The sequence below is a fragment of the Podarcis filfolensis genome (genome assembly GCF_964270895.1).
Source record: "Podarcis filfolensis genome assembly, chromosome: 15".
Lineage (NCBI taxonomy): Eukaryota > Metazoa > Chordata > Lepidosauria > Squamata > Lacertidae > Podarcis > Podarcis filfolensis.
This window is the reverse complement of record NC_139618.1, coordinates 25,101,395-25,123,581: the sequence shown is the minus strand read 5'-3', so window position 1 is coordinate 25,123,581 and position 22,187 is coordinate 25,101,395. Positions and strand designations below refer to the sequence as shown.

The 22,187-nt window shown below is 43.6% G+C and overlaps 1 protein-coding gene across 12 annotated transcripts in view; it reads right to left on the bottom strand.

Annotated features, from left to right (window-relative positions):
• Positions 1-22,187, bottom strand: part of DIXDC1 (DIX domain containing 1) — an 87,085-nt gene that overhangs the window by 48,814 nt on the left and 16,084 nt on the right. For all 12 annotated transcript variants that reach the window (XR_014542094.1, XR_014542095.1, XR_014542096.1 and 9 more), the window contains 2 exons: positions 4,288-4,417; positions 1,660-1,785 (listed from right to left, as the gene is read on the bottom strand). Coding sequence is in view for 9 of the 12 variants with exons in the window: in XM_083588603.1 (XP_083444729.1) it covers positions 1,660-1,785; positions 4,288-4,417 (256 nt within the window). In the remaining 3 variants the exon portion in view is untranslated. The remainder of the gene's footprint in view (positions 1-1,659; positions 1,786-4,287; positions 4,418-22,187) is intronic.

Sequence of the window (22,187 nt, the reverse complement as noted above, 5' to 3'; positions counted from 1 at the left end):
CGAAGCGCATCGAAAAACGGAAAACCCTTTCGTCTAGCGGGTTTTTCGTCTTGCGAGGCGTTCGTCTTGCGGGGCACCACTGTAACTTGTTGCAGGCAATCTAGATTTCTTCCTTCAAGCTAGGGCTTGCTTTTGTTGCACTGGTTTTTCTTTTCTTTTTTTCTTATTAACGCTTTATTGTCTTCAGAAAACAGTACATACCACATACAAAGCTAGGAAATGATTTTCTAAGTTACGAAGCATCGTACTTTTAAAGCACAGATATCTGAATGTGGGGGAAATGCACATTGCTAAGGCATGTTTTTATACTGTATTTTATGCTGCTTCTACAATTGTTTTAAATTTGTTGTTAGCCACCCTGAGCCCAGTTTTCTGAACCAGGAAGGGCGGGGTATAAATAAAAATTTATTATTTATTATTATTATATAAGTGTCACAGGCACCACCTAACTGAAACTCTTGTGAGAAAACTTCAGGTCCCGTGCTCACACCATTTCGGGATTTATTTAGTTTTATTGCTTTATAAAGCACTGTCGTCATCCACATACACACACTACAATCCTCTATAAGAATGTGGCTGGGGGTAAGTGTTCATTGTATGTTTAGATAAACCCAAGGGAAACAAATTGCAGAATCCCTGAAAAAAATCTAACTGACACTGTCTGTGCGGATTAGCAAAGCTGCTGCTTTTCAAGAACCAGCATTAACGTTAACAGGTGAAGCTCCTGGGAATATTAACAAATCAGTCTGCATTTCGGATGCCGTACCTCCAGCTGTGCAGTCTTCCTCCTAAGTGCAGCCAGCACTCTTCACAAACCCATTCCTGCCAGTGGTTGTGATTGTGCTCATGACAAAATTGCCAGAATACAACGGTATCACTTCTATCCAGGCAGCTGAATAACTTGTTCTATATTATTTCAGGGGCGGAAATATCCCAAGCCCCAGCCCTACCTCTATCCTGCTATCATCTGGTCTTCATTGCAGTATGATGGTGCGCCCAATTTCCTGAAAAAGTAGCTGAGCTAGGTTAAGCACAAGGAGTTTTTACCAAGAAAACCCTATTTATTGTTTCCCAGGATTCCACCTAAAATTGTAGGAAACCCAATCTTGGTAAAAAAAAAAACAAACAGATGGTTTCCCAGGGTGCCATAAAAATCTGAGGCCTGATGCAGCTTACATAAAAGCTGGTACAAACTCTTGGGTAACATCTCACGGCTTCTCAAGAATGCTGTCGTTGTCACAGAGAGTCCACTGTTTCCCCCCGTATGTACAGAGGGTTCCCAGCTGACATCTGCAGCCTGCAGGGCTGCGCTCTTCTCCTCCTGGAAACAACAGAAGCCACTGTGCCCCTTGTCACCCACACCCAGTGCCTCAAGGTAAGCAGTATTTCCAACGAGAGCACTCTGAAGCTCACAAGACTGGGAGAACATTTCTCCCGATTCATGTGATGTTTGTGACTCATGTTGATGCCAGAGGAAGATGGAACAGCATCAGGCTTTGCCTTTTATATTTCTTTTCCACTGAATGTTTTGTTGTACTCAGCAATGGAAATGCTGGCAAACACGGCTTGCAAAAAGCAAAGAGGGAGGTGAATGCTTGTTTCTACTGACGCGCAGTGCTATTTCATTGATTTGTATACATCAAACTAAAGAGCCCTCACCTTTAGCTGATGTCTGGTGCATACGAATCTTTTTGGATGCCACGAATTGCAAGACTTTCTCCACATTCTCCCTCATTTCTTGAGGGCTGGCGGGGTTGACCTGCACTCCATTCAGTTTCTCTCCAGCTGTGGAAGAGACACAACCTAATTATCAAGAAGAATGAGCTTGTGTGACAGTAACTGCCTACTGGAGCTGTTACAGGTGGAGGGGAATAGTTGTTAGCCTCAGCAGCTGCTTCTCCTCGGAGGCAGAGGGGAGTACAAGCTGTGATTTCACCATCCTCTTAGGGCACTGGAACACTAGAATAAATAGACAGAGCTCGTGCCCTAAGAGGGATCTTTCATTATCTGCTGTATCAGCTGGATTCAGTCATGTCCTCCTGCTGGCAGGCTCCACCATGTGGCCTTTGAAAAGAGTGGCATTATCCCAACAATCGTTATGGCAAACCCTACCATTTCCTCCTTATAAATAAATAGTGGTATCTCAGCAAAGAAATTAGTACCCAAGGAAGCCCTATGAAAAAAATAAAATCACAGTTTAGACATACTCTCATTGTCTGGCAAGGATACCGATCATGAATAAGGCATTGGTCAAACATGGCCTTCAGGGCAAAAAGAGATATTATTTTCGTTCCACTCCAGTACAGTAGTACCTTGGGTTACAAACACTTCGGGTTACAGACTCCGCTAACGCAGAAGTAGTACCTCAGGTTAAGAACTTTACCTCAGGATGAGAACAGAAGTTGTGCGCTGGCGGGGCAGCGGCAGCGGGGGGGCCCCATTAGCTAAAGTGGTACCTCAGGTTAAGAATGGTTTCAGGTTAAGAATGGACCTCCGGAACGAATTATGTTCGTAACCAGAGGTAACACTGTACTGCTTAGAACTTACGTTTGCTTTTTGAGGGGGGACTAGCACTTCTACAGCCCAATCCTGTGTGACCCAAAGAGAGGTAGAAGAGAGACCTAGAACTCGGAGCTGATGGGACCATCAACAGCCTAAGAGCTTCCCCTACCTTCTGAGGGGCTACTTAAGACATGAACACCCCGATGAGAGGCAGATTAAAAGACATGAAAGGTAGGGAATTCCTGCCATCCTGAGACTGAGAGCCCCATTTCTCATCTTTTAAAAAAGTATACAGTGGTACCTCGGGTTAAGTACTTAATTTGTTCCGGAGGTCCGTTCTTAACCTGAAACTGTTCTTAACCTGAAGCACCACTTTAGCTAATGGGGCCTCCTGCTGCTGCCGCACCTCCGGAGCACGATTTCTGTTCTCATCCTGAAGCAAAGTTTTTAACCCAAGGTACTATTTCTGGGTTGGTGGAGTCTGTAACCTGAAGCGTATGTAACCCGAGGTACCACTGTACTACATTTCATCTTGGCAGAAAGGTAATATACAAAGGGAATCAATCAGTAACTCCTACCCATGTTTACTTAGAAGCAAGCCGCACTGAGTGCCAGGGTAAGTAATAGGATGGCAGCAAACTTAAACTTTTTTGCTGCTACTAATGCTGCCTTTATTCTCCTAAAAACATTTTAAAATGCTTCTGCTGGTGAATACAACCATTGCTTTACCTAAATTTATCAAAGCCATAGAGCTGTTTGGGAAACTTAATTCCAGCAGGGACTGGGGCGAGTCTGCTTTGTGGCTGACTTGTGCAAAACCTCTCCCTTTCCACCATTGACTTCTCTCAGCCGCCTGGACGCTGACTAAGGATTTGTATTGAAAGCTTTGTTTGTACCATGATTTGGAACAGCCAAAAAAGTTCCAAACAATCTTTACAGCAGGTTAGAAAGGCAGCCTTTAAAAAAATTCCTGCTGTTTTTCTACTCCACCATAAGCAGATGCATATAGCTCATTGCTGCGCCATTTTGTGTGGACCCATTTACCACCCCCTACCAATGAAATCCCATTCTGTCTCATCAATATATGCAACTCCTACTCTGCTTTGTAAATGACAAGAAAAGGGATCAAATTTTATTTAAGTTTCTACAGTCCTAGCAGTATGAATGGCTCTTCCTAAATGCAGGCACTGCTGCTTTTAAATAATAAGAATAATAGATCTAGGAGTAAAGGAAACCCTTTCATCGCTTCCCTAAAACGGTTCTTGGCTCAGGTTGTCAGTCATGAAAAGCATTCTGGCATCTATTGGGACACATATGGAAGTAAGGAACGTTTGCTTCTGGGATTCACAGGCTGTTCTCTTCTGATGGGGGATCGTGGAGACCTGGTTGCAAACATCTTGAGCCTATGTGAAACTAAAGAAGCCCTACCTATTCACCCCTCTTGTTTTGTTCCGCCATTCCCACCAGCAGTTTAAAGCTTTATCCTTAGCAGTCCAGGCATAACAGGTACTGGGGAGCTCCTCTCAAGGGACAGTGCAATGGAAGTGCAAGCAGACAAACTGGAGCAATATTAGACAAATTTCTGGTGAAGTGCTATCATTGATTTATTATTTTATGTTATTTTATTTTGGAGACAGAAGGCATGAACGCAGTCTTCCTTCACAGCACACTTCAGCCATTGTGCATCACTCTAGAGTAGCTTCATTCAAGTTATGGAGGAGGGTCCAGTTGAAAAGAACCCGGACATGGTTACAATGAGTGTCTTCTGCCCGCCATGTTACTGACCTACGATCTCAATGAGAGAAGCCAGGACAACGCCATCTCGGAGATCATGCCTCAGGTCCTGCACTGGCTTAACTGCAGGCTTCTTCTTCAGCTGTGAATTCACCCAGGCCACATACGCTTGCAGCTGTTGCTGGAAAAGAGGAATCAGAACACCACACCATTACCATCTTAACAGTTGCTTGAGAACCTTTGCCCAACTGCATCCTTGCATGAGGGGGGGGGGCAACAAGGCAGCAATCCAAAACACCATGTCCATCCTGACATACACAATGAACTGCACATGCAAGGGCTCACCCACTGACTTTACACTCAGGTGTTCAGCAGTTCACAAGAAATGAAGAGGAGACCAAGGAGCTACCCCTTTCGCTGAAGTCACCTGAAAAAACTTATGCACAGAGGAGGTTCAACACACACAAGCACTGTAACTCTTGTGCACACTGGATCCCAGTCTGAGCTAAGACTTCACTTTCAAACACCATGGACGGAGACTTTTATCTGAATTGCAGGTAAAACCACACTGTTTCTCCTGGTGTACACACAGTTCCATTGTTGCCTCAGGTCATGCTCTACAAAAAAACAACAACCCTATAAACAGACACCATAATGGAATAAATATTGATGCCACCTCTTTTATACATTTTGGAGAGTATAAAAGAGGATCAAATTTATGTTGGAAACGTTCAGATACAGAGAGATCTTTAATTCACATGTGGTGGCAATGCAAATAAACAAAAAATAATAATCTGGGAAATGATATATGATGAATTAAAAAAGATGCTTAAGTGCACTTTCCTCAAAAACCCAGCAGCGTTTCTGTTAGCAATAGGTCAGGAAATACCAAACAAAGTTAAAAACGTATTTCTATACGCAACAGCAGCCACAAGAATAGCGTACGCAAAAATGTGGAAAGGGAGGGCCATCCCAACAAAGGACCAGTGGCTGCTTAAACTAATAGAATATGTTGAACTAGCAAGTATGACAGCCAAAGTAAGAACTATAGATGCAAAGATAATAACAGGCCAGTGGGAACAATCTGAAGTGTATTCAAAATGAAGTGGTATTAAGATAAATCTACAAGCAGGGATAAATCTGTGATCAGCAGCAGACAAAATAAAGGATCATGAATGGAAGGAGAAAAGAATAGATAATCAATGGAGATGTAGGAAACTAAAGAATGTGAAATAGGATGTCAACGAAAGAAAAGTTGGGAAGCCTGTACAGTTGTACCTTGGTTCTTGAACAAAATCCGTTCCGGAAGTCCATTCGACTTCCAAAAACATTCGGAAACCAAGGAATGGCTTCCGATTGGCTGCGGGAGCTTCCTGCAGCTTCCTACAGCCAATCAGAAGCTGCGTCAGATGTGCGGCTTCCAAAAAACGTTCGCAAACCGGCGTTCGGGAACCAAAACATTCAAGTCACAAGACGTTCGAGAACCAAGGTACGACTGGTCCTAGAATGCATCTTGTTCTGAAATGTGTATTTAAGGACTTCCTACTCTCCTTTAAACCCACCTGTGTGTTGAGATTTCCTCAGAAACTTTGCTTCACATGCCCTGCAGATTGCTGTGAAGCAAGTGGGAACATGAGACTGTGGAACTCTCTCCCTAAGGATTCTGGACTCGCCTTCCTTCCTTGCTTGCTCTTGGATGCCAGACCAAGGTGGCTCTCTCCCAAAGCACTTTTGGGTTGCCCCAATTGCCCTTCTCCTCCCTGCGCCCCCAGGCTTCTGCTCATCTAATCACTTTGGTTGCTACCTAAATGTAGGGCATTTTAAAAATCTCACTTGCTTTTGTGTATTCTTTAGGATTTTTTGTTAACCAATTTGGAGGTTTTCTACTTAACTGACAGGTAACAAATATCAGGGGGGGGGGAACACACACACACCTGTGTTTACCAGTTTAATTAACATGAAAATATATAGTTTCCATCCTACAGTACAGCGGCAAGCAGCAATCCTATTGTGGTGGGAACTCCCTAGGGGCAGACAAGAGCCTGTGCCATTGAGGCGACATAATCCAGTTTATTCCTTTTACGGTATATTGCCTTCCTTTCTGTTAAGCTCCCTGTTATTCTGCCGATGTGGCAGGTTTCAAGCCATCTCAGCAACGTCAGTCACAGGACATGCTTCTACGCAGCCCATCCGCCACAAAGTCTGATCGCAGCACCACTTGTAATCATCTTGACAAGAAAAATCCAACTCCAGCCGTAACACAACATGGTTTTGGTCTGCCTTGCTCAGAAAGGTGTTCAGGCACTGATGTCTGTTGGATGCCCCTGCTCAGCAGAAAAACAGAGGGACCCTGGGAGGGTGGAGTGGGCTGCCACAATGCAACACAGTGCAGAAAATCCAGAGGCGAGCAAAGTAAAACCGTGAAGGACAGGACAGTGAAAAACTGTGCTGCGATGGGATGAGGGTACCTTTGATTACATGCATCAGCCTGTGGCGTCGGTCAGAGGAGACATATTGAAGGAGCTTCAGAGTTGCCAGTCAGCTTCTTGGCTCTGTTCAAGGGGGTTAAAGCTCTCTAAGCAGCCTGGCCCCAAGGCATTCTATGGGATTTTTCCCCCTTTATGAGCCACCACACTGTGGTGTGGTCACCATATGGGGAAACTCAGCTTTGAACTCCTAGTGGAGGTTTAACTCATCCGTGTTTGGAACAGGGCCTTGTCTGTGGTGGCACCTTCCCTGCAGAACACCCTCCCTGGTGTTCTGCAGGAAAGCGCATCAGCTTCAGTCTATAGAAGCCTTCAAGAAATTGGTTAAACCATTCCTTTCCTACTGGACTTTTGTCAATGAGTTACCTATCACTCCAAAGTTGGATTGATTGCAAGTGTGGGGGTTTCTTTCATTTTTAGAATTTTGTTTTAGAAATACATTTTATCCAGCTGTTGCCTTATCGTTATGCATGGAAATTGAGCTTTTTTTAATCAATAGTGTGTTATGGTGCATGCCACAATAAAACTCTAACAGCTGAATAGGTGGGTAAACCTTTAAAATAAATGTATTTTTTAAAAAAATGAAATCCAACAGAATTTAATTCTGTTGCAATTGCAATTGCAAGCATACTTTACTAGAGAGAAAGTTCCACCGAAATTCAATATGACCTACTTTTGGGGGGGGAAATTGTATAGGACCATGCTACACAATCTACTGAAATCAGTTATACATGTAATAAAAACACTTAATGTTTTTGGCCCATGGATTTCAACAGGGCTTTTGGGTGTTAATCTGTGTTGTACCCTTTGCATGGGGAAAGAAATTCAGTTTTTAATATTAACAATTTATTTCCAAAAGTGTCCACACAAACATTTTAAACTGCAGACTTCCCAGCCTCCCATCTCTTGCTCTCCACTTCACCTTCTGCATCTGTTTGCAAAGTGGGTATAAGTTACAGATTAGCTCCACTTAAAACCACTGCACCAATAGTAGACCTATCAGACACATTAACACTAAGATCTCAGCATCATAGGGTGCCTCCAGACTATCATTCAGGCGGCTATCATAAGTTTAAAGGGACCCCTGACCATTAGGTCCAGTCATGACCGACTCTGGGGTTGCGGCGCTCATCTCGCTTTATTGGCCGAGGGAGCCGGCGTACAGCTTCCGGGTCATGTGGCCAGCATGACTAAGCCGCTTCTGGTGAACCAGAGCAGCGCACGGAAATGCCATTTACCTTTCCGCCGGAGCGATACCTATTTATCTACTTGCACTTTGACGTGCTTTCGAACTGCTAGGTTGGCAGCAGCAGGGACCGAGCAACGGGAGCTCATCCCCGTTGCGGGGATTCGAACCGCCGACCTTCTGATTGGCAAGTCCTAGGTTCTGTGGTTTAACCCACAGTGCCACCCGCATTCCTGTTATCATAAGTTTAGGTTTGCGCAATTGAAGGGCTCTGCCTCCATAGTACAACAAATCTGTTAAAAATGGATTTTTTTGCAGTTAGAAAAATAAAGAGGGGATGCATTAAAAAGTGTGGGATGAACAAATGATCAACAGGAAGATGTGTGAACACACTTCAAGCGAAACACGATGAATGCTCATTGACATATATCCTCCCTGCAAACAAATCAGAGTGAATGCTCAATAAAGACTGGATAAGCTTTGGGAAGCAAATCAGGATAGATGATCAAATAAATAGGTTGCCTGGAGGAGGAGCTCCCTACCATAATAGCTCTGACTTGCATTATCTTTTTTAGGCCCAGAAATTTTAACGTGATTTCATTTTTTAGCCAATCACTTCAAAACCTTTGCAACTTTCTACCTTGAGAGTCCCTTTCAAAGGGAGATGAGTTCCTGCTACTATCAAACAGTGATGCTTGTCTCCAAAAGAGATGCAAATGGTGCTGCAGTTGCTGCAGACTCTCATTTAATTAACTATTTCGATAATCTTTCCCCTTCAGAGCATCAGACTTTCCTGCAGCAGTTTCAGGCGTATTATGTGTCTAGAACTCTCTCCGCACTTACGACTTTCCTGCAAGATTCCACAGAGATTTCATTTTCCTACAAAATGAAAAATCCCCAGCAGCCTGTCATTCCTGGCAGCTGAGATGAACAGGCAACAGAAATGAAAAGGCATTAAAATTTAATGGCTAAATAGTGGCAGAGTGGCATTAAATGCACAGAAATGAGAAAACCATGAGGCACTGGACAACCATGAAAATACTGAACTGTCAAAATGAAAAGCATTTGGTTTGATCACTTCCTTACATCATAACTGCCCTGCACATCTTCAATGAACCGTTATGTTAATACAGCAGAAAGTGTTATATACAGAGTCCAAATCGAGGGTAAAAAAAATAAGAATAGTTGAACCTTTGTTAAAAAACAAACAACCATGTTAATAAATGCACCTTGCACTTCACAAGTCTAGAAGTCCTTCCGCATATCTCAGGGAATCATATTGGTCCCAATCCAAGCTTGGTCCAAGCACAAGAGGGAACTCCAAAACCAATCCATTCTATTGTGTGTGTGGCTTGGCTTGATTTCATCAAGCTGCTCAAGAGGCAAACTTTGTTGTTAAGGTACATCTACCACAGATAGAAAGCTGGTATTTTGTATATGTTTACTCAGGGACTCCCTAATTTAATTTTTTTTTTAAAGCATCTGAAGATGGGACATTTATTTCCCAATTTCCAAAGTTTCTCCAATAGTTTAAGATCTATATTGTGTCCTATATCTATTGCCCAGAGCTTGAACAAGCTTGCCTTTTGTTTCCCATTTTAATAAAAAATATATACATTTTAGACAGAAGTTTATCCTTATTTCGTAAGAGTTCTTTTTCAAATTTTGAGCTTTGGTCCAGAAATCCATTCTTTCTGTGTAATTTAAATATGTCGTATATCTGGTGATATTGCAACCAATCCATAACTTGGATCCTTAAGTTTTCCACTGATTTTAGTTTGGGTTCCACCCCCGACCCCACCCCGTAGAATCCATCAATTCCCTGTACAGTAAGCCATTCAAGAGGCAGACTTTGTGCCCCAGGTCTCAGGTGAAAGGCAATATATGGAGCAGCAAAACAAATAGCATAAATAAAAATTATAAATAAATGTCCAAACAAAATATCATGAAAATTATGCACGGTTTTGGTTTCGTCAGAATTCTTCATCAGGCTAGATGGCAAACAAAGCAGGCCGGTTGTAAGGACGGATACAGAGCAAACTGAGAATAGGGTGGGGGAGAGAACACCTATAAAACCCATTTGCAGTTATTAACCACGATCAGAAACATTATAATGATGTCTAGATATAACTGCAGGCAATGAAGCCAAACTCAGCTCAGCTCCTGTTCTTTCTCTAGGGAAAATTACTTCACGGGACTAATTACTAGCTTCCATCTTTAAAGACTAAAACTTTACCCGCCATTCTTTTTATTTAGGGAATATGAATTCCCCTTACTTCCACAGCTGGTTATCAAGACCCAGCAATCACCTTAGGCCAATATTATAAGGCTGTAGACTGCCAACTACTTCAGTGAACCAAGGAATTGCTTCCTATATTATGCTTTTACCTGCTGAAGAGCTTCTAGGGTTCTTTTTCTTATTTGCAGTGCTTAGCTGCACCAGCTATTTCCTGCAGGCCAATTCCAAGTTGAGGCATCCAAAACACATACACATTACAACCTAAAAGCTCCCCAAAATACACAGAATCTGCAGCACCAACCCATAAATCTATGTAATTGCAGTGTGGTGTGGAACGATCATCATGAAAATTACACAGAGGGAACAGGTGAAGCTCTCCTGGTGGTCTCTGCATTAAATTAGGCGCATAGTGCATGCAGGAATCTGTGGGAAAGCCTTTTCAGTGGTGGCTCCATGTCTGCCAAATGCCCTCTCCACAAAAATGTGTCTTGCTCAAACTTGGAATCCATTTAGGTGCCAGGTAAAAGCTCACCTTTTTCTGTCAAGACTTTTAAAGGCCAATGGGTTAAGTTATTTTTAGATTATGGTTCTGCCAATCTGTTATTTATGTATTTTATGAGTATTTTTTCAGTGTTTTCTGCATATCATGCATTATGTGTTACATGGCCTCATTTCGTTGTAAATTGCTGTGTACTCATTTTTGATGAAGAGCTATATAAAAAGACAGAAATAATTTAGCAACACACACACACACACTTGTCTTTGCCCCAAACTGCTCAACCTCAAGCCTCTTTCCTTACTATGTCACGCATTAAACTTTGTATCCTGCAATCTGATGTCCTGGGTTTGAACACTTCTGCCTTTTTTGCAGACTCTGCTTTCACCTTCACCTGTCGTGAGACTACAAGACCTTATCGACCACTGCAAAGGTTATTCTCTAAGAAACAAGTATCCAGACCCCAGAACAAACCTCCACTTTCATCAGTCTTGCCTCCACTATTTACTTGTCAGACCCATACCTCTCCATCATCCTATCTAACTGATGTACTGTACATTATAAACTCCTTTGGTCGGGGACGACATCACTGCTCTGTCCTGCACATCACACAGCCTGGCATGAGACAAATATTAAACAATAACAATAGCAATGGAAAAAGCAGAAGGATGGCACTGGACTGTCACTGAGAAAAATATCATTGCATGATCATAGCACAGACAGCATCTTCCTGTGGCTTGTTTAAATACTTTCCCCACCAGCTGCTCACCACATCCACCTGTGTCCTTCCGATGGAGCACAAAACTCCCTGTGGTCTCATTACATTGCTTTTTGTGACATGGTCAAGCAGCCCTGCTCCAGCCCAGACATTTCCAAACAGCACAGTATTTAACAATTCCCTGAAGGTTCCCCCCTTTTGTCACTTTCTGATCGTATAACGCTCACAGTTATATTCAGGAGAGGTAAGGGCAAAAGGTGCTTAAAAAAAAAAAATCCCCACTTTCCCTCACCTGGCATCTTCTGAGTCCTCAAAGATTTACTTCATTATCTGCTACTGTTAATAGCTCTAGGATCACTCTGAGCTTTGGCCAATGGCCAAACTGGAGCAAAGAAGCGCTAACCCCCAAAGCAAAGTCCAAATTTCTCCCTGTATCATTCTCAGTGCAGGAGTTACTATACAAGGCACCGATTGGTGGGATTGTCGTGGGGTTAGGCATAATCCTATTTATATTAACACGGCTTTGCGTTCCAAAAGAGTGCCTGCTTTACCTTAGCTCCACAGATGGGAAAGTAGCTGCTCTGTTCAGGTACAATCTCTCAGGCAGTATTCCTTCCTGTTGGATGTACGTGTCCTTCACACACTTTTAAGGTCAACATAGAAGTTTCTAAAAGAAAGGAATTGGGGGATCTCCTGCTGCACCTTCAGCTGCTGAATCACAGCGGACCATTCTTGCAGCCAGCAAAAGGTCTGCAACCATTTATGGCACCTATACAATTCAACTACACTTGAATCGTTGCTATTTTAAACCCTCAAGTTGAAACAGCAGGTCAGAGTGTGCCTGGACTAGTTTTTCACATGATCTAACACAGACAGAGAGGCAGGTTCCGAATCACATGCTGTGAATTGCTGCCGTTTTATTTTTTCCTGCTTAATAGGTGTACGTAGACAATAGTGAGAATTCACCAGTGTAGGGGGATGGCGGAATGACTTTAAATAGGCCCTGACAGTTAAAGAGGAGAAGTGCGAATATCATTTATCTGAAGCAATTCTCCAGTGCACTGATACACAGCACTCATCTTGATGCAGCACCAGTGGACTGATAACGACACAGACTTAAGATAGGTGGGGAAAGAAGTCTCTCCAGCAAGGATAAAGCCTGTTTTATTTCATATTTCTAATGACAGGTGCTTCCCTTAGCAGTTCTGCAGAATTCAAAAAATGTTGTTTTTGATGAGAATACATAAAAAGCATGGCTTCTCCTAGTCAACTTAATTCTAAGGAATTTTTGAACCCCCTTACCGCTTTTGCATGCACGTTTTCTCTTATGAATTAATTTAAGAAAATGCTTTTCAGAAACTTGAAATCACCTATGTAAAGCCAAATATTGCAGGTACTATGATTCCTGTGGCAAGAATGACGATGAGATACAAATCTGGCATTTATGGATGGTCCAGACCACCATATTGATAAAAGAAGCAGAAAAACAAAAGGCTGGATCATCCAGGGCAGTTGTGAATTAGGGTTTGTTTGTCCTTGGTCACGTTGCTCAGTCAAAAGTAGCACATCTGCTTTATGGCTGGGAGGGCGACTGTGTGCAGAACTGGTGAGGGCATGATGAGGCATGATTCCATCTTGTCCTTGCCTGTCCCTTTAAGATACACAAGTTATCCATCACCTCCAAGCAGAGAGGTCACCCCTCCAATCCACAAGCTGAGGACAGGCTGTTATATGGTAGGAAAATTAGGACAAATTAGACAATATTTGACATTCTCACTGCCTCATTTTCCAGCTTCCCAAAGATGTTAAGTACATGGCTGTTCTGCAATTCATTGTGCCAAGGAACTTGTCACCAAAAGCTATCTGGGCACAAGAGACCATAAATATCATTATGTATTCCTTTGTTCCCTCTTGATCCCGCATCCTGAAACCAACAAAAGGAATTATCAAGACCTGAGTTGGCCAATGAGAGTGCTTGACCAATGTGAGTTTCACCAAATGTAAGACCAGGGTGGAGGAAGGGGGTGCGGTGGGGGCGATACGCCCCGGGTGTCACCACTGAGGGGGCTGACAAAATGGCTGGCAGCACTCACTGCGGGGCCTGCAGCACGCCTGAGTTGCACATCTCTCCTGAGAGTGATGCAGTGGCTTGGGTGCCCACAGGCTCCGCGTTGCCCCAAACTGTCTGCCCGCCACCTGCCCCTCTGCTGTCAGGCGGCTAAGTGGGAGGAGGCAGGCAGACTCCTCGGAGGCCCTGTGGAGCATCCTGCCCTGGCTCGCCCCGCCCCTGGCACACGCGCCACCCCAGGCACCCAATTGGCTGGCTCTGCAGCTGTGTAGGACTAGTTAGACCAATATTCTGGTTTAGTGTTTTATTTTCATTTTGATTGCACATTGCTCTTTTTTTCCATTTATCAATTCCTCTTGAATAAACTGGATTTCTGGGCTGTACTGGCACCTGAACACATTCCTTGAGGACACTTCACTTCTAAAGCAAGAATTGCTTTTTTCTGGTCTTAAGCATCAGGACATATTACACGACAAACGTAGGTGAAACTTAAGGAGAAAGCCACGTTTCCCAACATCCATCAACATTTATTCCTCGCCAGATATAATGCAGATCAAAAGGAAAATGCCAACAAGGAAAGACAAATTTTATGCCAACAACCCCTGTGAATTCCATAACTAGAAAGTTCAATTCTATTTAAGCATGATGACTGAAGAATGAATTAACTAAATGCGCACATTTTACATTATGGTCATAATTTTTCTTTTCTCTTTCTAGCAGAATAAGGATCTATGAGCCACTGCCTCTGTTTCTCCATAATTCCTTCCTATGGAGGGTGTATGTTGTTATTGTTTCAGTGTTCACATAGCACTCAGGGTTCTGCAGGCCAAACAGTGAAGCAAGGAACGAAGCTCAAGGCATTAATTGCATCAGGACATAATGTGGCTAAGGCCTTGCATAATTTCTAAGCTCCTAGACATTATCTTAATTAGATGATCTCAGTAATCTCCTGGCCAGAGCTTGGTCAGTTTACATTCTTGTTGTTTTTCAAAGCAATGAAGTGGGGTGGGGAAGATTTCTACAAAAGCATGATTGGAGTATGGAGAAGAGAGACTGGTCTATGTGATTAATTCCAAGCATCCATCTAGAATAACCTAAGCATCACCAGTGGGGGGGGGGTTTCTATTTTTTTCTTCTGCTGTGCTAGAAAATGAAGGGTTCATTCAACTCCCTTGGACACCAGTAGATGTGGTCAGTTGGATATAGTTAAAATGGGTAGAATACAAAGCACAGACTACTTATTAAAGGAATCTGTTCCCCAAAGCTGGTCACCACTACAGTGAGCAGCCTGGAGACTTGGACAAGGTGCTAAGTCCAAATTTCAGTACCTGCCTATATTTCTGACAAGACCAAGACAGTCAGAAAGGCTGCATTGAGACCCAGAGGTCTGAGAAGCTAATCCATCTCAGACTTTTTCCCCATTCAGTGATTTTTCCTGCACTGCTTGTGCCTGACCACCTTGAGCTCAGCAGTGCCTAGCAACAGGTTCTGTGAGTTTAAAAATAGCGGCAACATTTTCCTCCTGATTTTAAGGCTGTTTCCAAGGGGAGGCAATCAGGGACGAGTCTAAGGAGGTATGACTGTCAAAATCAGGGTTTAACCACTTTGAATCCGTAAAGAACAATATGAACTGTGGTTTTGCATGAAGCCCAGCAAGTTGTCCACCTCATTCACTTCAGAAGGCCAGGCAAATTCCAAGGCACAAAGGATGCATCAACTGGTCCTTAGAGTCATGTTTTCCTGAATACATATCATGAGCCCCAAATGATCCCTGGAAATATTGTCTGTCACTCCGCACTGGCAGGTCTACAAACAGTTTCTAACCCCATCAATCTGCAACAACCACCGTTGCCCTTCCTGTCCTCCAAAATGACATCCTACCATCCCCTCTCAACCCAACAAGCCTCAGTGATTTTCCCCAGCACTTTTATTCAAAGGTAGGAGATCATTATGATGATGATTATCTTCACCTTTTCAAGGAGAAAGAATATTTCCAATGCCTGCCTCCTTAGAGCAAGTGCCTCTTTATCAGAAATCTCAGCTGGTTCTGCCATATCAAACAAATCAAGGGCCATCATTCAAACATATCTCTGTGCAACATCATCCGGTGTTTCAGAAAAGAAAATTATTCCCCCCTCTTTTTTCGTTTAGGGCCAAGTCATGCTCATGATAAATGGAACCAGCAGCTTAATAATGCAGTCGTCTTCCCACTCTTGACAACTCACTTTCAGAGTGAAGGAACTGTAGCATCATCAGGGGTATTTCCAGATGGTCACTATTCTCTTCCTGTTAATCATTCATTTATCCTACAATGCATTCATTTATCTTTCCAATGCATTTTCCCATCACTTTCCAAGCTGCAAAAAAGTCTTTCTTTTCCCCAAGTGGATCTGGTGTGCTAGGATAGCAGACTGCCTTAATCCACTTTAATTGCACAAAGCTAAATTTACAGAATGTGCTTGAATCCCTCCTGCAAAATATTGAATCTGGAGACAACTGACATTATGGAAAGCCTCTGTTGAGCCCAGATATCAAAATCAAGTCTCATAGCAGCCTTCCCTAACCTGGTGCCCTCCTGGTGTTTTGGACTACAACTCCCATCAGCCCTAGCCTGTGTCAACTGAGGCTGAAAGGAATTGCAGTACAAAACATCTGGAGCACACCAAGTTGGGGAAGATTGTCTTATACTAAGAAACACAGTTCACCCAATTAAGTGTCTTCACAGTGCCTTTGATTTGTTTCTGGGGTTGTAATTTCTGAATACAACCACAAATGCTGAACCACGCTCAAGTTCCTGCTAAGTTTCTTCACCGTGCAACCTGTCACTTATACCAGCCCTGCATTATCTTGCCTCCATCCTGCTGGAAGGCTGAATTATTAAAGTGCCGAAAAGTGTGGAGAGCATCCTTTAGAAATAGCGGGAAATCAGGCTAACTGCAGAACATAATCCGCTAATGAATGAAGGGCTAGGGGCTGTGCAATCGCCTCAAGGGGCCTTCCAGCTTTTAAACTGCAGCCACTCTGATTTAAATGAGACACACCGTATCTTATCCAGGAACTGAAGGTTCATTTAGCCTAAGGATGCTCCCCTGAACCCTGATTCAAGGATTATGTTAGCGACCAGGGGTCAAACGACGAATGAAGCATCCCTTTTTGAAAAGGGTACGTTTAACACTGGCACTCTTATTTTAAAGGAAAAGCATCTGATCAGCAGCTGTTCCTAGTGAAGAGAAGTCAACAGCAATTTCTTCTCCCTTGCCCTGCCATGTACAGAAGGGAAGACCACACACACACACACACACACACACACACACACACACAGCGCTAGGAATCCTCCTGGAGCCTATTGACCCCAGCAGCACACCCCCTTTTGGCCTCTGCCTCTTCCAGGGGGAAGCATGCAAAGAAGAGAAAGCAGTGGTTGTTCTTATCTCTACTCTCTTGCTCACCCCCATGGCAGTCGACTGGGTCCATGATGCTACTGAGATAGCAATCTCAAACAGCCACCTCCGCCTCCTCATTCATCTTCTGAAAGGAATCACAGAGTGGAAATTTTGTCCAGAGAGAGAGAAAGAGGAAGAGCAAGCAGCTTCCAGATTCGCCATAAGCAACTATGGGCCCAATCCTCCCAACCACTATGCCCACGAAACATGGGCACGAGAAAGGAAGTAGGAACAGCACATTTCCACACCCTGCTCAGCAGCAGTGGTAAAGATAAGAAGAGGAAACATCACTGGAGAAGATTCCAGGAGGCTTCCCAGCTAGAGGGGCCTTCCTGCTCTCTTCTCCATCTTCTTATACAGAGTTGATGGAGAGAAAGATTGCTATTTATTGTTTCATTGCTTTTCTGTACTACCAACTGCTCTGCTGATTATATACTTTTCCCTCAAATTAAAAGTGGCAATGTTAATGCGCAATGGAAGCCCTGCAAAAACAGGTTTTGATTGGTGCAGAACTGGCCCTGTACCCATGAAGGCAGTAAGGCCCTCTTTCTGGGTTACACTCATTCCCTGAGTTAATGGGGCTGGGTGAGTGCTCACGGCCAGCAAAAAGGAGGCAGGAGAGACCTGCAGAAACAAAACCACCTGACAAATCCAGATCCCAAAATGCCAACCACAGAAGCAGTGTTGTGATCTTGAAACAAGGAGTGTATTACTGTAAAAGCAGTAATGTTCGTGTGTTTGCGCGCGTACCCCCCCTCTATATTTGCATTTAAGAACTTTTAAATTCATCTTCATGAATATTAACACTTACAAAGTGTCTAAAATGTTCTAAGCTCTGTTAGAAGGTAAGTCCCCGCCACAATCTTCTTCCTAGGGGGCAGAGGAGCACCCTCCTTCCTATGTACCTTGCTCCCCTGGCCCACTGGCAGAGACCAGAATGTGTTTTCTTTGCAATTTGTTATTCTTTTTCTAAGCAGTTAGGTTTTGGGGTTGTGTGACTATATAAAGGAATGGACGTATTTCTGTTTTGTTTTTTAAGCCGAACCCATTCTATTTTTCTGCACTGTATCTAGGACCAACCAGCAAAGTTATGCAAGGTTTGTGACTCCCATGCTTCATATCAGGGCTGGTGGGGGCACAATTACCATTCTGCTCCAGGCTTCATGCAACAGGTCCATTAATTTCTGTGAGACACTTGTCACATTTGCAAAAACTGCATTCAAAATGTATTAGCTGCATGCAAGTAAAATATGCCATTAGCTGCAGCATTTTTTCAAGCAGCTACTAGTGCTGAACCACTTTCTCACTCCTGCTGTAATCATGTCCTGAAAAGTCCTCTAGCCCAACAAGCGTCAGACAACATCACCTGGCCAGCTGGGGGTGGGGTGGCGGTCACACATAGCTGAGACTGCAACTGCTCCGAAGTCTGGTGAGTTCATGAATAAACCTCCTTAAGACAGTACAGCGGAAGGACTGTGGTTAGTGGATCAAAGCACAAGATTACAAATCAAACATCCTTGCTTCCCTTTCGAGCTGCAAGCATGAGACCGAGAGCAAAACAGATTTACTTCTTTTGCCTCAGAAGCTGAAGATGCAATTTAAGGATGATGGCTGCTGTTGTTGTTGTTTAGTCATTTAGTTGTGTCCAACTGTTCGTGACCCCATGGACCAGAGCACACCGGGCACTCCTGTCTTTCACTGCCTCCTGCAGCTTGGTCAAACTCATGTTCGTAGCTTCGAGAACCCTGTCCAACCATCTTGTCCTCTGTCGTCCCCTTCTCGTGCCCTCAATCTTTCCCAAGATCAGGGTCTTTTCCAGGGTGTCTTCTCTTCTCATGATGGTAGCAACCTATTGTAGTGAGTCCCTTTTAGCTTGAAGCTGCCCAAATAAAGGTGGCCCTGCCTTTTGCAAGAAAAGGAGGCTGAACCACAGTTGCAATTTCCTGATCTTTGGCTAAAGTGCTGTGGATATTTATGAGGGGCAGCTGAGAAATTCTCAAGCCTAAAAGCCAAGCTAGACAAGATAATGGAAATCCATGATCGGATTTGCAGTCACTATAAATTTTAGCGAACAGCAGCCACAGGAGGAATTGTGGCACTGGAGGGAGTGGTTAACCCTTTCTCATCAGTTTTCCTAGATGAAAATGGCTGTTTGCCTCATTAGGAAAAACTTATATGTGCAAGCAACTCCATAATCTTGTCGACAGGTCCAAGCTTAACTCATTTCTACTTAGTCCAATAACTTTTTAGCTGTACTTGCTGAAGGAGGTGAGGACAGGTAACCCCACCTAGGCCCAAAGTCACACACCCCCCCCAACCAGGCCTCAAAACTGTCCAAAAGTCCTTTTGTCTTCTAAAAATCCACAGCTAAAGTTTTCCTCTGTTTTCTCACAAGATGCATAGCAAACCATTACTTTTATCAGTACCAGAAGGCTTCAAAAAGCTAATGAATAGACTCTGTCAGAGCAGGCCTGAGAAACGAATCTTATCTCATTCAGTTGCAATATCTTGGACATGCTGAACTGTTCTCATTCCCCTTTCCTGGGAAGAGTCCCAAGACAGGAGCTTTCTGTTCATGCTCAGGGGAACTCAAGGCAGGACTCCTGAGGGAGGAGAAAGGGGAGGGAACTGGAAGGGGAATATATGCTCTGTGCAAATGACTGTGAACCCGTGCATGTTTTTGTGAACTATCACACTTGCTCCTTCTACCAGTTCATGGATGGTAGAAATAAAGCTTTTTCTCCGAAACTATTCCTTGAGTGTCTGTTGACTACCTTCTCCCTTTCCCAGGCGCAATATTTTTTCCCACCCGAGGGCAAAGCCTCATAAGGCTACATTGCGTTTATTAGCACTGTTCACATTTCTACTTTCTTAAAACATTTTTAACAATTTGCCCCAGGCCCTGCATTCCCTACTACATATATGATGCAATGATCTAGCTATGGCTAACAAAAGCAAGAAATGCCACAGCAGGTGAACAGCCAACAATAATACCTCTGTATGTGTTCTTATTGTTCAATGGTATACTCTTGGTTGATTTAAGACACTGTGATGGCAAATAGGAATGGAAGTAGTCTTGTGAAGCTCATGACATTTAGGACTGTGTAGGTCGAGATCAGTACAATGAAATATGCTCAGAAATCTATAGGGAGACAGCACAGATGCTATGACATTGCATGCCCTCTGACGCCTATTCCCCATCTCACCCCTCATTTGAACTTATCACAATGAAAAAGGGAGGAAAGATCTGCTGCTCAAAGCTCTGAGACCCAGCCTAATTGAGATTCCTGCATGGTTCATTTCAGATGTAAGAACTGAGAATAGTATAATCTTGTTACCCTATTTGGCAGTTTCCCAAAGTCAGTTGGGAGTCAGGGGATCTGAAAGCCAAAATGGCACCCAGCCGGCACACCAGGAGGTTAAACCCCAAACTGACCTTGCTGGGAAGTTCAAGACAGATTTGTTGTAGAGGATCCAAGAGTCCCTCTAGATGTCTTTTTCAATGTGCTTTCGGGGTGATTTGTGCTCGTGGTGGTATTGAGCTGGGGATAAGCAATCCTGCTTTCAACACTGTTAATACCCTCTAAAGTTTTATACTGCTTTGTTTTTTAGTGGTGCACATCTTGTAGTTTCCTGCTAAAATCCTCTAACTTTACATATTACAAATGTTCCAAGAAGGAATTATAAAATGAAATTTAACACACACGCCTTGCCCCCAAAAAAGGTTCCAGAGATTTTTGGGTGCCTACTTTAGTTGTCCTATTGTGCAAGGATGCCCTTCCAGATGGAAGTAACGTGGTAACACTAGGGAAGCATTGCAGAGAAATTAATGAAGCAGAATGATGTGTGGGCGGTCCAGCAACTAATGCACTATTATTGTGTCAGTAACACATTGCACAATACACCAGCAAAAAATCCACGAATCTGTGGGGGAATCTCTGCTTTCCTGACCCTCAAACTATGATATTTTATTCCTGGGGAAATGCTCAGACCAGGGTGTAAACAGCTGTTCACCCATGGCCTAATCCTATGCACGTTTACTTCAGAGTGGATCCCACCGCTTGCGTTAAAAATGAGAAAAAATAACAGATCCTGGTCACAGAAATATCCTTCCAGATTCCTCTGCTTCTACCTGCCACCCCACGCCCATTAGAGAACAGAGAGGAGGACAGACTAAGCCAGGTGTGGGGAACCTGTGGCCCTCCCGATGTTGCTAAACTATAACACCCATCAGCCCCAGCAAGCATGGCCAATGGGGTGATGGGAGATGTAGTTCAACAACATTTGTAGCCTGCCAATAGAAAACAGAACGTTAACTGCATTTTTTACTTTCGTTACAGAGCACTTGGGGACCTTTTTTTTTAGTAGGAAGCAATGTATATGTTGAATAAACCTAAAACTCATAAATGACAGCAGGATATTCAAATGAAAGGGGGGGACAGCAGTGAAAGAAAACTTGAGAGAGAGAGAAGTGCTCATTTTCTATACTGTATTTAAAAGTCTGAAGTTCCCCTTGAGCAGTCTCATTTATCTGGATGCACTGTGAGATAGGAGTTTGTAAATAGGAAAGAGGGAATGAAACATCTCAGAGGAGCTGAGGCCTGCAACCGCCAAAAGAAGCGTTACACGCAGCCAAATCAAGACACAAGGTTAAGTCTGGAACACAATGTAAGTTCCGTCAGGTGAGGAGGAAAACCACCATAATCCTGATCACTGAGCATAAGTCTCACGTTGGTCTCCTGTCTTCTCAGCTTACTGAGCCAGGAAACCCTTGACTTAGCTGCACCGCCACTGATGGCATTCCTTGAGAAAGGCAAACAGATCAAACAGAACTGGCTTTGCACCAACCGCTTGCAAGCAGGACTAGGAGATGCTGCCCTCCCCCCTCAATGGTATCAGCCAGGTATTTCATCCCACAACGTAAGAGTTTATTTAACATGCTTTCCTTCAACTTCAGAATAATTGCTCAAATTACACCCCGCCCCCCGTATGTGCCGATTTCTATGTCCCCAACTGTTTAGAATCAAGATGGACGGGGAAAGGGGGCGGGGGGGAGCAACCAGCATGTTAAGTCCCTACTCCAGGAATCTGCATGCCCATAAAAACAGACTTTACAGCATTTCAAGCACACACACAGCCAGCAAAAACCTGCCAATTCTACAAGGCAGGTCTTTCATCCTAATGTTTCCGCACTTTGCTGCTGAGTCAGTCAGCAAAGGTTGCTGCTGCAACTTGGTGCATAAACAGCTAGCTAGGAATCGCTTACACAAACTCTCCAAAACTTAACGATGCTCCGCAAAGCGCCAGCGAGGCTT